The sequence below is a fragment of the Pezoporus occidentalis genome, unplaced genomic scaffold (genome assembly GCF_034315485.1).
Source record: "Pezoporus occidentalis ecotype Australia unplaced genomic scaffold, CSIRO_AGI_Poc_V1 ctg3, whole genome shotgun sequence".
Taxonomy (NCBI): Eukaryota; Metazoa; Chordata; class Aves; order Psittaciformes; family Psittacidae; genus Pezoporus; species Pezoporus occidentalis.
Window position 1 is genome coordinate 20,837,703 of NW_026914940.1, and position 17,931 is coordinate 20,855,633.

Below are 17,931 nucleotides of genomic sequence, written 5' to 3' on the forward strand. Positions count from 1 at the left end.
TGAATATTTCATGAAATTTATTCATAAAATCCCAATCACCCAAAGCCAGTACAGTTCAATAGCAGAACCATAAGCAGCTTATACAGACCTGCAGCAGTCCTCCTCTCAGATCGATGTATATTTTTGGAATAGACTGCTCCGGGCCAGGATCACCACTGTGTTTACACCACTTGGCTTCCACATTAACTGAGCAGCAGAAAGGGCCCACCAGAGACCTGGCTCTTTCTTTGAGACTTGTTTTAAGTAGGAAATCTTTTATGTCAAGGACGAAAGACGATCCATGGATTCCTAAAAAGACAGAAAGACAATTAATGCCGCTTGTAGCTATTCTCCCAACATTCATGTGTTTATTTCCTGAATACACTTTACCATGAGCCAGGGAATCTCTGCCCACAAGAAATTAGGCACTCAATTAGTCCCACTGACTTCCATGGAAATTGTTCTGTGAGCAATTGCGCTCCTCTCCAAGTGAGGGCATCACAGTTGGGCCACAGGACTTGTGATTTTATAAATTTTATTGGGTTTATTTTAGCTTCTGTCTTCCAATCCTATTAAGAATACTTTATATGGTGCTGCAGTTATGAAGCAGGTATGTCTCATGTGCATTCCTTACATAGAGACATTTGCCAAAACATCATGACTTTTTACGTGTGTATTTTAAGGTTTATGAGAAGAGACATTTTTCAGTAAACTATGATTTTTTTTTGAGAAAGAATACATTAAGAACAAGAACAGCTGATTCACTTGCTTATATTTTAAACTGATAGGAAAAAGCTATTTTTAACGATTCTCTCTGCTTTTGTTAAGGTTAGTTATTATAAAATATTGCCTTGCTAGACCTTAGAGAGCTGAGCAGGAGAATAAGGGTAATGTTTGAATTTAAATAATTCAAAACAATTACTGTAACTCAAGATCTATAATGTGTGTTTACAAAAAAAAAAACATTTAATCTAAACTTTTCACATCGTGATCACTTGCACTTTACATAGCTTTATAAAACATAAAATGATAAAGGCAGGTTAGATTTCTGACAGAACTTATGTACTCTCATTAGATACAAATATTTTAAGAAAGAAACACGATCTAGAAATGTCAGATCTCTTGTGAATTTAACTTACTGCAAATCACTGTTTAATAAAACAAAACACAATATATCTGTATTTCTTTTGTATATTTACATGAATCAAGTTTGGGTTAACTTTTTTGTTTTCTGGTGCTCGTACTTTGACTCAAGACTGAATACTGAATGTCACCATACTTTACAATGCCCACAGCTTATTCTTCTAATGAAACACGATTATTCACAAAAGGCAAAAGATTAAAACACACCTAAGGCTTACATGCAGATTTTTCGAGGTACAGTCCCATTTCATATTTTCACACTTTTTCTGCTAGAAAAATCCCACAGAAACACAACTCATTGTTTTGAATACATGCAGTAAAACGCCTACAAATCTCTCCTGGAATCCAGAAGTGACAGGAGTTACGCTTTCATAATACCAAGAAATATTTCGTGATGAAATATATTGCATTTTTCTCTCCCTCCTTTTTTTTTTTTTTTTTTTTAAACCCAGCATCTACTAGGAAGTTGGTGCAACAGTCCCTATAGCGATAATGGCACTGAATTGCATCCACCCTGAGTAGGAACCACAAAAAAGAAGCAGCTCACCCTTGAGCAGCTTAAGAGTTCAGTATGAATCATCAAGGGCTTGAGCAAAACTTCATCCTATGACGATCAACAGGACTGCTGTCAATGATTGGGAAAGGGGCTTTAGCTCTGGGCTATTTAGGTTGGCTTCTGAACCCCCGCATCTGGTCTCATGTGAAACAGGTCTGTATGACAAAATCTGTTCAGTCTTTTTTTGACACTGAACTTCAGCGACAATCAAGAAAACTTAACATCAGCACCCCCTGACACCTCTCCTTTTGGTATTAGTTCAGACTTGATTCTGTAAACTGTGGATTGAAGCACCTTCACAAACAGTCTTAAACTGAAAGAAGAGGAAGCCCTTTACAGGAAGGGCTCACCTTCACCCTGCTATGCTCAGTCCAGTCATTTTAAGAGGCAGTACAATATTTGGAAATTAATTGTTTTGATATACTGTACACAGAATTTTGATTTTAAAGAGGAGAAATTCTCAGTAACTATTGCACAATTCTGCAATATACAGAAATGTTCTATAGTTTTATTGGAATACGTGCCAAGTTACAGAAATAACAAAAGGGAAAAAGGAATGCCAGAATACAAGTGGTTTTATTTATGTTTTCTTTCACTGGGATTACACTTGGAAGGATTATACTTTGCAGTCTTTTTCTGTTGTCATCTCCGCTCCACAAAGTACAAAGAAAACACAACATCCAGTGGCTTAGAAACAAAACTGAGCACATAATACTGCTGGTTCAAAATCAGCACTGCCTTTCTCAAATGCCATGCAAACAATGATAAATGTAGACACAATTAAAAATAAGGAAGTGTTGGTAAATTTTAAATAAATAAGATATTACAAGACACACATTGGATTGTGACACACAAATTCCAGGAAAAGTTTGGGGATTCAGTAAGAGCTTTTTTCTTTTTCTTGTTGCAACCCAGATTGCTCTTGTAGAGGCAAGAATCACATCACCATTCTAGGAAGGAGCTTATTTTAACATTGCTAAATGCCATACTAACATTGAAAGTATATACTCAGTTAGTGAAGTTGCTTTCCTATGACTAAAGCAATGACCTCAGAAAGCAAAAGATGCAAAAGTATTCTGTTTTTTTTCCCTCCCCCACACTATTTTCAGTCTCCTTTTCTGCATCTCTCACAAACTTCTATTGCAGAATTCTAACTTCAGTTTAAACAGATTAAATGAAAGTCTCCATCTGAAATGAACTTGAGAGGGCACCATATAGAAGTAATACATCTTCATAAACGATTGCTGTCATATGTGAAAGTTAACTTGTTCTGTTTGGATTACTGTTCACAAGCACCAACGCAGTTTCCAGTACGTGCAATAATTTACTTCTAGGAACAAACAGTTTCATGACTTTTAAAATACTCCTCCAAGAGACTAATAAATATGAAGCACTTGCTTTGGACAGTGTTTAAAAAATGCTGCCAGCCCTCTGTTGTCAGCCTCCACCCAGACCCACAGCAGCATCACAGTGTGCTGCCACGCTAACTGAGCAAAATGCAATTTACACCAGGCTTCTGCATGCCATTGGAAGAATTTATGATGACATATGGGCAAAAGGAATATCCAGGTATTTTAATCAGCTGGAAATAATGTAGGAGGGTTTGAAAAAAAGTACTTGCTTGGTAATGTCAAGAAATTAACTTGATTGGAAATTAAAGATGTGTATCATTACAATAGAATAGTGAAGAAAATTCACTAAAAGAAAACATTGCTTTGATACTCTAACATCTTTTTTTTTAGGCAGTAGAGACTTGATTTATCCTAACATTTCCAAAGGCATCTCACAGAATATGAGTACACTAATAGAGTCATAAATATAGTTGTATTAGGGTTTATATATGATAGCGCTTATCAATAACAGGAGGCTCCATTTGTTAAACTGCTTTGTGTGCATAAATTCATTTGTGCGTATTGAAAAAAAAAAAGAGCTGATCAATGTTAATAGATGCAGCAAATGCATTAAAACAACCCTTGCCTTAAAGTAACAACCACTCAGTCTTTAGGCAAAACAGGTGTTAAGAAAGAGTTCTGTTACTTTTTCCGGCTCATAGACAAAGGGACAGACAATGTTTTGACATTACAGACTGTTTTCAAAAATATTTTAATACTGATATTTGAACCAACTCCAAATGAAACAAGTAGAAATGCAGCCGGAGTTTTTCCCCTTCTACTATGCTCTGTGCATCTGCCCTTCCTTAGATAGCTGCCAATCCTGTTTGGTTCACTGCATTGTCACCTAATACAACGCAGAGCACAACTGTAATTGGGAAGCTTCAGTATGGGAAAAGAGTTTTAAGAAAATGGAAAAACATACAATAAATATAGGAAATGGTGCTGGGCTACAGTCAAGCTATCTTTTAAAAAGTCTCTTGAAGATATTAGCTTTGCAGTGCTAGGAAGAAAACTGTTTTTCTAAGTTTGGGGCAGCTCAGAAGCAAGCCTGCATCCCAGAGCACAGAGCTGGGCAAGCTGTTTCCGACTGGGCAAGATGCACGCAAGTGATGTGGTCTGCACTAACTGCAGCAGCTGGGAGACTTCATTCCCACCCAAAAGGTCGCTGCACACTCTGAAGTCCAGGCTCTCCCATGGGCCCTCCATGCCTGGGTGGCAGAGATACAATCTGGCTGCTGAAGGTATATTAGCAAGTGGTTTTCCTTACTGCCTTCTGCTTTCATGTCACACATTACTAAGGTGATAATTCTTGCTTCTGGGTGTTCACTCTTCTCATCTGCAACTTCAGTAGCTAAAGTTGCCAAAGATACTAAGCTTTTAATATGTAAATATGCTATTATAGCTAATATATTGATACATTTATCTACGCGATTTTTCTTTTTCCTCCTAAGGAAACTTCAGATACAGCAAGTATTGAGTATTTCTACTTAAGTTACACTGCTCTGTTGACAGGTATCCTCTATGAAGCAGTGTCTGAGAAGAAAGGGTAACAAAGCTACGAAAATAATTACAGGAGAAATACTGCAGTTAATTTAAGAGTCAGCCAATTTATTCAAGTCTGGAAACAGTAGTAGCAAACAAATGGTGAGATGTAGTAAAGGACAATTTTCCAGGAAAGGTTTAGTTAACAATCCACTGACCGTACTGGATTTTTCATTAGTGTTGAGCTGAATCTTATGATAGTTCATTCTCCCCATGAGAACAATATTTACACATTACCAATTAACTATTCTTTAGTGAAAGAGTTTTTCAGAATTACATAGGGACACATATGGACTCCGTAAAAACATGAGATGTGTAACACACGGTAAACAGAAAGTAATGATCTTAAACAGGCCAAACCCTTGAATTCGTCACTAATAAATGTCCCCATGCATTCAGCAGTCCTGGCTGCTGGGAGCCTGTTTTCTTCAAATACTTCAAACACTAAAATCCAGGAACATTTATTATTTTAATCCATTACAGGCAGTGCTTGATTTAACTTTATTGGTTGTGGTGGTGGTAGTAGTTATAGTGGGGGTAAAGCTATGTTCTTTTACACATAATTTCAAAAGGGCTTAATTATATTTTATAGCTCAGGCCAGGAATCCTGCTTGTTTTGTGTCTAACAAGGTTCAAATGGAGTTCAGGTCAGTGATGAATCAGAAGAGCAGTCAAAGATGGTTATCTATTTGAAATGAGCTCATCTCCCTTAAAGAATAACTGGCAGGTACATTATGTTCGTTACTGCATACTACATAGCTGAAAAATCTCTATTCACTTACGATTTGGCAATTTTGGATTTTGTAATGCCTGATCAAAGAGGGCATATTAGACTTAAAATCTTAAGGGATCTTCATTTTTGGTCAAGGCCATCTTTGGTATACAAGAATTTAGAATATATTTGTAAAGGCCTCTATTGCCCTCTTATTCTTACATTCTTATTATTAACTAGACAAAAATACATAATGGAAAACAACAAATACTGTGTTCATCTTGCATCCATGAGTCCAGATTTCAAAACTGAGTGCTATGCTGACATGAGTAACACTTGTTTCTCGTATCATAAACATTTTATTTTTAGATTATCAGCAGTTTTCAGAGAAGTGACTGAACAGTCTCACTCCTGTGTTACAGATGGGCATGGAGAGTTTTTTAAATTAAAAACCCCCAAATCTACGTCTTTTCATATCTCTGTTTTAGATGGCTGGTTGAAAACTTTGTTTTATTTTCAGGAGATAGCTGGTACCGAAAACTGTCACTGATTTATACAGTTGTAGATACATCGCACTACTAAAAGATCAGACACTGAATAGCTGCACAGTAAACGAAGCATTACAAAACAGTGGGTGCCACTCAAAACGTAGCCCTGTATAATTGCCATAAGGCTGAGTTAAAATTACAGGTTTGGTGTCTTGCTTCCCTGCTCTACGCTTGATTCACTGGATTTCAACTGCTTTAATGAAGTAAATGGTCCGTGAACTAGAGGGTAACTTTTCTTTATAAATAAACCATCCTTGATGATCATGCCTGACAGCACCTGAGTTGTTTTGAGCCTCTGTAACCCAGCAAATTATGCTTGTGGAAGACTAAGGCTTGACAGATATACCCAGGCCACACAAACTGAACAGGTTTCCTTGCAATGTTTGGATGTGGCTCCCCAGGATTAGGGCCAGTCCAGGTCCAGGTTCCAATGTTCCTATCTTCTCTCCCCTTCAATCCTTCCTCTCACGCCCTCCTTTACATATTTCTCTGAATCCTCTTTTGTGCTGGCATGGTCATCAAAATGTACCTGTCCAGTAAGCCAGCTGAAGGAGACAACCTTGCTGGAAAGCTTTCTTTCCTGTCGGGTTAGTTTTCAGACAGACCAGTGACCTTACTCAACAAACAGCTGCCCAAGGAACAGAGCTACCACAAGGCAGAGTGTGGAAATGTGCAGCCACAGTAACCTGAACCTCCTATGGAATTGCACCTTTTGTTTGGGCAGGAAGCTGATGATCTCATCCCATAAAAAATATTCTTGTCATAGAAAAAGAAGAAACATGTTGTCAGTATGTCAACAATTTTAAACACCTTAAGGAACATGTCCTTAAGACAGGGCAGTAATGCCTAATATCTGTGTTCTCTACCTCAAGCTCCAAAATATAGATTGAACTGGAAGAAATGCACAGAAATCATTAAATGTATAAAGAAAACATTCAGCTTTCACTGTTATCTGTATCTTCTCATGAATGTAAATATTCTATAGACTTGACTGTATCCATGAAAATGATGCATCACCTACTAATACCATGTACAGCACTGGGATCCACATAACAAAAGAAATCCCAGTCTCAAAAAAATATGCAATTGCTTTCACAATAAAATCTAAAGAGATTAAAAAACAACTGTATTTGTTCTGAATCAAATTCACTTGGAGTCTACTTTTAAAAGTCAAGTTATTTAAATTGAAAATGCAGTTCTACAAAATTAGTGCATACTGCCTTGATTCAACTACCTACAACTAACCATTTTTTCTTTGTTTTTCCCCACAAGTTAACATACTAGGTCATCAGTAGCAATTCTGAACCCTGTTACAAAGTACCAGTAGGGAATCTGACCAGGATTAATAGTGGTACTTAGTCCTGGGATTAGGTGGTGTCTTGTTTCATGGATTTTAGGCCATCTGTTCTTCTCCCATACATTATACTCCTGCAGAACTATAAACGCACCTCCACCTCAGGGACTATAGAAAGGAATTAGAATTCTTCTGCTTTTCATTATCACAAGATTCAGTAACTCATTTCATTGTCAGGATAATCCCCTTTTACTCTTTCTTTTGCGCTTACAGGGTATGCCAAAATGACAAATAAAATCCCAGATGCTAGAAGCTTGATGAGGTCTCCACCTTTTCTTGAAAGTTGAGTTTAAACTACTTGGGACACGGTGTCAAACCTGACAGGACCTTGATGCCCACACCCAATATTCATTAAGGTTTGTTAGTGATTTGTATAGCTGTCTACAAGCTGCACTTCCACCTCAGTCCTCAGTGGCCATTTAAATATTTAGTTTGTCCTCTGGCTTTTACTGACAAAGAATTAATTTCCTATTGTTCAAGTGTTAGAAAGAGTTTATATTTCTTTCTAAAAGTAACAAATGTCTTCTGGGTGTTGTAAATGGCTTGTTACTGCTGCATATTATTTTAGGTAGTCATATCTAATTTAATGTTTTATTTCCCCATGGGCTAGCTTGCATATCTGCAGCATCCAAAGGCTATGAAAACGCCTTAGCAGAGTTTTCTCAAGAGAGCCAGTTAACTCCAAAATGAATCTTGGTCTTTGCTCTACACTAATTAATAGCTTCATTTAATTTTTAGTATTTCTGTAAAAGTATCTGAAGTACGCAATTTCTTTCAGGTTTAGTAAAAATACTTGCCATTATCATACGCTCAACTAGTGTTTATTTTTTCCCTTTATTTATATGCTAAAGTAATCATCTCTGTGTATGGGATGAAGAGCTGGGGAATTCTGTCTATGATCTTTGGAATATTTTATGTCCATAACTCTCTTGGTTCAGACACTGAACAGCAAGACTTCCCTCCTGCATCCATCCAGAGCAAAATAAGGCTTCACTGAGAGGCTACGGGCTTCTTGCTGCCTTTCACTCTGGGGAGAACACAGTCCTCAACCTCTCTCATTTATCTGCTCTTTTGGCAGGTAGGTAGTGCTAATTTCAACACTAAATCTAAATTAACCAAAAACTATATAATTGCTTTCTATTTGTTCATATTGATTGCTAAAAATTATTTCAACTTTACCGGCATGTGACTGCTCTGGAGTGAGCTACGTATCTCAAGTGAGATACCAAGCAATCTCAAATCTGACTGGGTACATGGAACTCAAGGGCTCTAGCCACTTTGTAGGAGATGTCACATACTTCATAGGAAAGGAATAAGTAAACCAGGTCTAACAACAGTTGTTGAACCTGGAGTTTTCAGCAACAGTACATATAAACTGCCAAAAATGAGCTAAATGTCCGTTATTTGCTTTTTACAAAATGGATACAAGTTTTAATTTGCAACTTTAAACCACTAAGTATAAAATGACTACAGATAAATATTCTATTTAACATCAGTATGACTTAAAGTGCTGCCCTTAAGAGTATCAGAAAAACAATACTGGTAGCCTCTAATAAAAATGAATAATACATATTTTTTTAAGTGGATTTTGTTTTGGTTTTTTTTTTGCCAATACGCTGCATCACATTCTACAATAGTATTACTTTACTAAAACCAAAATACTTGGGATTTCACCATAGGCACAGAGGAGAACATAAGTATTCTAGCAGAAATAGTAACCATGTTGTTATAAGTAACTATTGTATTAAAACATGAAAAATGTCCAAAAAATGAAATCCCTTGACACACTAAAGGTTTAGGGTTGTATAACAGTGCAGCAGGATATGTAGAAATGGTGGTGCTTTAATTTGATCCAACTGGAATTCAAGTGTTCAACACTTACAATTTATTTTGTTGAGAGTGAAATAATTCAACTAATTAGTCCCTCCGTTTTTCAGAAGCTACATCATTTCACTTTCATAATAAATTAAGAGGAAAAATTAAGACAGAAGGCCTTGAGATTCCACGATTAAACCAGGAAAGTCTAGAGGGAAAACTGATAATTATATATAAAAAAGTTACATAGTAAGCTTCCTTCTTAATTTCAGCTAAAAAAATCAAAGCATTACACAAGGTCACGCACTTTTGTTTTCCCCCTATAAGGGAGGAAAAGCTGACAATACATTCTTGCGAGGTTTTTTTTTAAATAATTCCTAGCAAATAGGATTCGTTACAAACCAACCTCATCTCCTACACTAAAACTCATCTGGAAAGGGGTCATTTACATTGTTTATAAAATGCTGCCACATAAAATGTGTAAAAAAAACATATTTCACTAAAAATAGCTTGCGTAAGTAAGGGATTAGAGTAGTTTCTACTGCTGTAATTGTTCCTTTGTAGTTTTTTCCAAGATGTTTTTGAACAGTGTTTTTAACTATGTTTATTAAAGTCAGCACATCAAAAAGGATCAAAGAGAAAGCTAGTGAGAACCAAAGAAACCCCAAGCGTATTGTGTTGTCTCACTGGGGAGTTATGCAGATTCAAGTAAACAAGTGCAAATTGTTGAGGTTTTAATGAAAATTTTCTACAATTATTGTATCTGAAGTCATTCTATATAATAACATCTGTACAGCAGATGGCCATACTGTACAAAAGGCAAGCAATGCTCCTTTTTCTTCCTCTGTTTTAACAGTACATCTGAGATGACTACTTTTGTCATTGTGCTTAGTTTGGTTCAGCAAATAATTCGTAAAATGCAGCTGCTGCAGATGGTCACAATAGTTATTTGACTGTAAAATCAAAGCCACAGTGAAGTATTTGCGTATTAGTTTCGTTCTATAAAAAAAAGCTGACATTAACCCTGTTCAGCTCAAAAGGTATATCTATAAAATCTTTTGTAAAAAGAAAAATAGTGAAGAACTGATATATTTAAATACTCCTTGCTTCCAAGACACAGCTACTACACTTGTTTAATTCAGTTAGCTTGCATAATTTCTTTGCAATAATAAAACAATCTTGTTAGTAACTGTGGTATTCTTCTAATGTATTTTTAACACCAGATTATAATATCATTTTCCTCACACTGAGTAATTTATTTTCTTCCCTGAAGTTATAATTTCCACTTTGGTTTCTATCAGCACTTCAAATTCAAATTAATAGTTATAAATAAATATAAGATAAAAAATATTAAAAGATTTTTCCACTGTTTCAGTCAGTTTTGTGAAAGTGTCTTGCACTTCTTGACACTTAGAACAATTTACTGCTCCACCATAATAACACGCAAAACCTCATGCACAAGTATTTTCTTTTCATAAAGCAAAGATAAGGCAACTTCAACTGGAAAAAATGTGAAAAAAGTCTGCTGATGTCTACTTACTGTCTCATCATAAGTTATTCATATAGAATGACTGATTTCCATTTTCATTAGATTCAGCATCAGTATTGCTTTACTTAATAATGCTTGCCAGACTGCAAACATACTGAAGATTCATGCATAGCTTGTGACATGAAAAATAAAGACTGGCTTCCTCAGACTGCCAGAAGAATTAAAAAGCAGAACTTCGTAGCAGAATATTTCTGAGGCTTAATGTGCAAGACAAGGTATGTCCTTCTCCTGGGAGGATGAAAAACTCCAGGGTAAGTGATATACACTGCTGAGTTTGCCAAACTGCTTTATAGTACAGACAGAACAGGCTTGGCTTTGATATATCGAAGCTTGCTGTGGACACCAAAATGTACCACGGGACAGATAATGTATAAATGATAGAGGGAAGATGTAGAAGGAAAGAGGATTATTACACAGAATGAAAACTAGAACTATTTAAAGGACATTAGAAAGGCCTTTTACTCAGTTGCATTGCTTTCTATGCTAGATTGCAATTCGATTGGAAAAGCGTGGGAACGCAGGCACTGCTCCTGCCTGCACTGCTGTTTGTTTATGGATAAATCGAGAGTTTCAGGCTCCAGCACATTCACAGGCTTTCATGTCCTATGAACCTTAAATTTTTCATTTTTAACTTTTAAAACAATAAAGAAACACTAAAACTTGCTGGCCTGAGGAGAAATATTTCTAATGAAAAAGAAATAAATCACCACCTTGCTTGGCTTAAAACTTGTTCCTCTCAGCTACAGACCATTTTACCTTGCAAGCTGTTCTGCCAACTACCTACATCTGGCTCATCTCCACATCATGTAAATGTACCATCTTATTAATTTTATTAAAAGACTAATAAAAGATTTTACAAAGACACACAAAATGTCTTCATTTTAAATGACTCTGGTATCCTGTTACCCAAGGCGTAAAGTTTCCTTGCAGTTCTGCAGTAATGAGGCCAGAGCGCCCATTTTCCCTGGGTGATTCTCAGCTGTGCAGAGGAAGCATGTAAAAATTGAAAAGTTCACAAACCTGAAGAAGAGTAACAGTATGGCCCAACATTTACATAGAAGAATATCTCAGGGCTCTGAAAATTATTTTTGTATCTTTGTAAGCAGGAATATAGGGTCCTAACAAGAAAATGTAATTGTAGAGTGAAAACCATCAAAATGTTGCCCTTTGAAGTATGTGCTGAATTATCAGAATACCAGAATAGTGGTTCTTATAACCACTATTCCAGCCAGAATTCCATCAATGAATTAGTAATTACAAGATGAGGGATATTAACTACAAAATTAAGCACTCCTGAGTGCTGCCTTACTGAAAGGAAATGGAGTCAGTCAGGGATTTGTTATTTTCTGTTGTGGATTTACGATGTTAGCTAGAGGAGTTCCTCTCAAAGCCCCGCAGTTTAAAATGGTAACTAGGCCAACACTTGAACAAATCAGTAGCACTTGCAGCTTTCAAAACCTCTTACCTGCAGTTTTATGTCCACTTTTAACATTCAGGCTCCCTCTGAGGTTTGATACGGAGAGTAACAAACAAGGTTTACAGGGATGCGGGACGGTTTCCATCGAAACAACCATTTGAACGGTGTGAATAGAAATTTTCTGGAAGCAGGAAAGGGCTTGCCATAACTTTTCTTGTACTGAAGCTTTCTGCACAGCGTGGGTGTGCGCTGCAGGTAGCACATCCCTTGTACCGGGATTTCTGGTTATTGAAGTGGCATTCTCGTCTGGAATAATGCCAGCTGATGGGTCAGCCTCCTTCCTGGGTTCATCATCATTTGTGGTTATGATTTTCTTCAAAAACTGGTTTATTTGATCAAGTCTGGCAAAACTGAGATTTGCTTTCAAAGGTTTTGATATGTCCACATTTATGTCAGCTGTAGGAGAGAGTTGGAGAAAAAAATATGAAATGCTATAGTGCAATTATTCAAGCAATGTAAAAATATTAGTCATTTCATCGGGATAACATTATTTCTACCAAGTTTCATGAAAAGGACTGACTGTTAAAACATAATGAAACTAACTTTTTTAATAAATCTGAATTAAAACATCATGAAAAATACTACAAGGAATCTTCACAAAACACAGTTTTAAAGGAAAAAACATATCACAATGTGGATCTTATTTCTCTGTTTCTACCCAGGGATCACCACAGCTATCTGAAAGACACACACTTTATCTGAGCGTGTAGGAGGGTAAACACATTAGTCCTTTTGTGTCAGAATGAAAATATACTTCACATTCTCTTGAGTTTTGCATCCAGTAAAACTATTTGACTGAACTCCAAAGCCAACAGCAAACATTTTAAACACATTTAAATGAGTAACATGTATATTCCATTGTTTTCTATACAGCTAACATGCAGTATTCTTCAATGCATTTTCATGATGAAATGTGAAAAAAAGTCAAATATAAAAGCCAATGTATGGTGAGATTTCTTTGTTTTCCAGGGAGATTGGAATAACCTAATATTTTCAAAATGTTCTTTGTCTCCTTAGTAAAGGATTTTAGTACTTCCCAGACTGTTTAAAATCTCACAGAATTTTTAGAAATCACAATTAACATGAACAACATCGACAAAAGTGACATTGTAGTAGTTGAGATGTTGCAATTACCAAGATCATTTCACAGATGGGAAGCAGGATTTTATGACGGTTGAAACTCCCTTCTGTGCTAACTACTTTTTTATCAGTACATTACACTTCATTACGGAAATCCAGCTTTAACTTAGCTTTAAAAAGTCTTCATTTCAAATTCAGCCAGCAATGAGACAGCTACCCTGGGCAGGGGGAAAAGGTTTGCTTTTCACTTTCCTATTTCATTCCCATTGCCCCACCCCCAAGAACCCACAATGATTAAAATTCTGTGCACATATCTAAGCTAGATTAAATGTTCACTACTTAGCTTCAAGTTTCACTATAGATGTATTTGAGAAACACTGTTTGTTCAAGGTTTTGCACAGATTAATAAGTATTTCACCAAAATTAGGACCTAGTTTCAAGTTGTCCAGGATCACATTCTACCCTTCCTGTAGATGCAAACTGATGAGCTCAATTCTCCCACTCTTTAGGTAAATTAGAAGTTTTCAAAACAATGGTAGGGCTGCAGGAGCAGAGTTTCAGAGCTGTTCTTAAGTGTAGGTTTATACTTCAGAGAGTCCCAGGCACAGGACAAAGCACTTTTCTGACCCCCCAAATATCTGTGGGGTTCTAAATTTCAGTTAGATTCTTTGGTATCTTAACACGTAAGTCTCTGAATTATAAACTAGCATTTTTTTCTACAACGGTAAGTGCAACTTACTAATGGGCATATAGGATTTATTACAGCTGCACTAAAAAACCCCCAGCAATCTTAAAAAAGAAGTCTGTAGTATTCCACAAGCCACAGATAACTGAAATTTAAGACTAAAAATCTATTTTAACTTAGAATTTTAATTAACGGTTTTCTGAAAATGCTTTCTCTTGTGTTAAAGTCTTCCATGCTGAACTAGGAACTGTGGCAAGACACTTGCTAATGCATGGGCCTAGTAAAAAGGCAAACATCAAAGCTAGGAAGCTGGACATTACAAGAGAACAGACCTTTAGGCATCCAAAATCCACACATGATCAACTTGGAAGATTTTTCAAAATGCTTATGCACTGATATTTTTAATTAAAACCAAGGGAAGAGAAATGTCATAACACTTTTGAAAATCTCTCCACCCTTCTTGGCAGTAAAGAATACCCCAAGTCTCCCCTGCCTTTTTGCACACATCACGGGTTCTCTCCTCCCTTTGAGTGGAGAAAGGAGACACAAAGAAACTGAACACCCACGTGACATTATGATATTTATTTAATTATGATACTCAAATGGAAAGTAGTGTTATTCTAATTAAATGTTTTAAAAATAAACAAAAACCCAACAAACAAATAAGCAGCATTTTTAAAATTACCCAAGTCTGAAATCCAAACTGCACTAGGATTTGGGCTTCTGAACCATTTAGGCACTTTCAAAACAAATCCTTTATCAGCTTAATTTTGTCCATTAGTGACGTAGTAACACAGGAATAAAACAGATGTTCTTGGCTTTGCTACAGAATTAAGTTTGTAAACAGAGGAAAAGGACCCTTATTGCTTCGTGATACATCTTTCACATCTAACTGCTTTGTCAGTGGCGCATTTTATTGCAAACACTTTCTTATGTACTTATGGCAATATTGCCCAAAAGAGGAAAAAACAACAAAACCCCGACAACCTATGATTCTAAACCCCAAACCAATCAGATGTAAGTTGACAGACCAAATGCCAAGCTAAAGCCAGAGAGTAAAGTGATTGAGAAAGATTTAAAAGGAGATGAATATGAGAGCAGCAGTTCTCTCTTGGGCTTCCTCAAGACAGAGGAGGAGGAAGACGCAGGGCTCTGGAGAAGCTCACCAGTGGAACAAGCATACGGCACCTCCTGTCCTAGCCTGTGGTTTATCACTGCTGTTAGTCACTTGTTTCCATAAACAAGAGAGCAATAAAAAATGGACACTAGGACACCAGAGAAATGCAAATGAGTTCCCTGTTTTCTGTTTGGAAGCTGTACATGTTACACAGAAAAATGCTGTCATGACTGATAACTTGACAAAGATTTGTCTTAAGTTGTTACTATTACCTAGTGCATCAGCCGTGACTGAAGGCGGTGGCAGACACACGGATAACTGCAGAAAATGTAATTCTGGATCTGTCAATGCAAATATTTTAACTATCTATCTCATAGTGACACAGGTTATTCTCACAACTGGGGAAAGATTATGTAAGGAGATTCTTTGGCATTTTAAGTAAAACGTTCAAAAAAAATAAAAATCCAACTGAGCAATCAACATTTTTCTAGTTTTTGTCCTGCTTTACACTTAGCACTATAAGAGAAAATTTAACATTTCTTCTAAGAAAGCATATTTAATGCACAGAAACAGTGAAAACTGTTGAAATGTGAAGAGCTATTTATAGCAGATGATGAAGACAGATGTACAGCAGCTTCTCCATTCATTCAAAATGAACTAAGATGTTATGATGTAAAGGGTCACCTAGATGCAGCTAGAATAACATTTCCAGGGTTCAAAATCCAAGGGTACCAGCCTTTTTAGATGATGTTAAGCACCTTGGGAAGGACATCACAGAACACTGTAAAGATTCTGTACCACTAGGAAAACACAGGTTCCTATAATACAAACAAGTCATTGAATTGTCCAAAATTACATGAAAATTGGGACAGGGCAAAAGGTAGCTCAAAGCTGCCTTTAACTCCTCAATTACATCAGTCTCTTCTTTGGCTACCAGTGACTGGATACCACAATTACAGCCCAATGCTTTCTTCAGATTTAAGACATAATACATAATAGCAGTAACTCCCCCCTCCCCCAGCTGATGTTATGTATTTCCAGCAAATAAATAGTAAAGAAATTACTGTGCTTGTAAAGATTGCATTCAAGTGAGTTATTTCTGGTTATGTTTACATCAGACTGAACTAGATGATATCATGATATCAAAGCTTCAAAGCTCTTTTTTTTTTTTTTAATTACAGTGTAGCATTTGAATGTAGATTTTGACTTGTCTTTCTTTCGTTTTCTTCGCTACAACTTTTTAGATTATCCAGTAAATCCATGTCTGTCAATTATTAGTTTCTAATTACCCTTCACAACTTTCTGAACAGCTACTAGGAAACAGAATGATGAAATAACTATTGAGTTAAAAGGAGATTAGATAAATGTAAATAAATTACACTTATTATATGCTCGCACCACACCAGGAGATGACTTAACAGTGAAAGGAAAAGAATCACGTTGCAATAATGAAATCAGAGAGGGAATTCAGGTCCCAGAGGCGATTCTATGGAGTTTATGTTAATGTACACCTTGTGGGGGACCAAAAAATAAACTGGAATAGTTTCCTGAAAACCGTTTCCAGCTATTTTCTCATTTAAAAAGTTCCAACTTCACTTGACCCATTAGTCATCATATTACTTACATTTATTATGTATTTTGAAATCTATTACAAAAAACTCAATGGATTCAATATGGCCTGTTTGAACAAAATCATAACATCTATAAAAGAAAACCTACGAGCAGCACTCTGAAACTTCTGTCTGAAACAATTTCTTTGTCGTTTTATTACTCAGAGCTGCAGATAAAAAATTTCAGGGTTATGAGTATTTTACTCTTGTTCTCCATAACATTCAGATTTGTACTGTGAAGGTACAATTTTATTCTGTGAACTTGGGGTAAATGATATTACTCAAAAGGACTTTTTATTTGGTGGGCTATGAATGAATAAGCAACACAAAAATAACAGAGCTCCTAGCAAGTTGCATTAGGTCAATCCCAGCTCTTACTAAAGTCGGTGAGTTTATTCTAATATATCCCATAAGTTAATGTACACCAGGTAACTATTTCTATGACTAATAAACTATCATAGTATACTCTGAATTTGAAAAACCAGAAAGTAAACTCCATTAAAATTATTTATAAACTTTATTTATAAGATTGGGATCTTTCCACAGACTATGAGAAATGCTGAACCATAAGAGAGAAAAATATGGCATTTTCCAAAAATTTGTTCACTTCCCATAACCCTCATTCTCCAGTAGATCTTTTATTTCTTACACCTAATATAGAAAAGTTCAGGTCTGTTGTCCTCAAGTTGGACATGGGTCTTGCTCTCCCCTACCCCAAGAAGACTGTAAAATATTAAAATTCTTAATAAATCGTAGTGCTATAAAAGAAACTACTATTTGCCCTAAACTCTTAGGAGGGTTGAATTTCCTAATCCTAAACAGTAGAAGAGCACACAACAGACACGGAACATTTTACCACCAGTAACATTCTTTCTCCGGGAGCCACCCATCCTGATGTAGAGAGTTTAAACAGAGGAAATCTGAGGAAGGTAAAGGTAATCTTGAGCCCTGATTCTGATTTGGAGTCAGGGTGGCCCTTCAGTAACAGGGAAATGGCTGAATTGCAAAAATTAAATTTATAAAAATAGGAAAGAGAGAGACATGTAAAGAAAAGACTTGCTGTACTGTTCTCAATTGTCCCTAGTCAGGCATCAAAAGAAAGACAAATTAAAAGAAATTGAAAAGCAAGAAGAATCCAAACGAATTGTTTTTATCCTCTAATTCATCATTCCCAATTTGGATCAAGGGAAAAGAAGGAAGAAACTTGAGACAAGGCTTCAGAGGCCATCTGCAGTCCATCTTGTATTCTGCTTCTGTGAGACAGATGCCAATTAGTCTGGGGGAGGCTGGTAGTCACTACTCAGTATTTCTACCTACTGCTGTCTGTGTGCTGCAGCCCCAAGGAAGCAGCTCTCTAATGCCAATATGGC

At 36.3% G+C, this 17,931-nt stretch overlaps 1 protein-coding gene across 8 annotated transcripts in view; it reads right to left on the reverse strand.

Moving 5' to 3' along the window:
- Positions 1 to 17,931, reverse strand: part of VPS13B (vacuolar protein sorting 13 homolog B) — a 439,567-nt gene that overhangs the window by 83,672 nt on the left and 337,964 nt on the right. For all 8 annotated transcript variants that reach the window (XM_062627313.1, XM_062627314.1, XM_062627315.1 and 5 more), the window contains 2 exons: positions 12,058 to 12,465; positions 89 to 288 (listed from right to left, as the gene is read on the reverse strand). In XM_062627313.1, the coding sequence (XP_062483297.1) occupies positions 89 to 288; positions 12,058 to 12,465 (608 nt within the window). The remainder of the gene's footprint in view (positions 1 to 88; positions 289 to 12,057; positions 12,466 to 17,931) is intronic.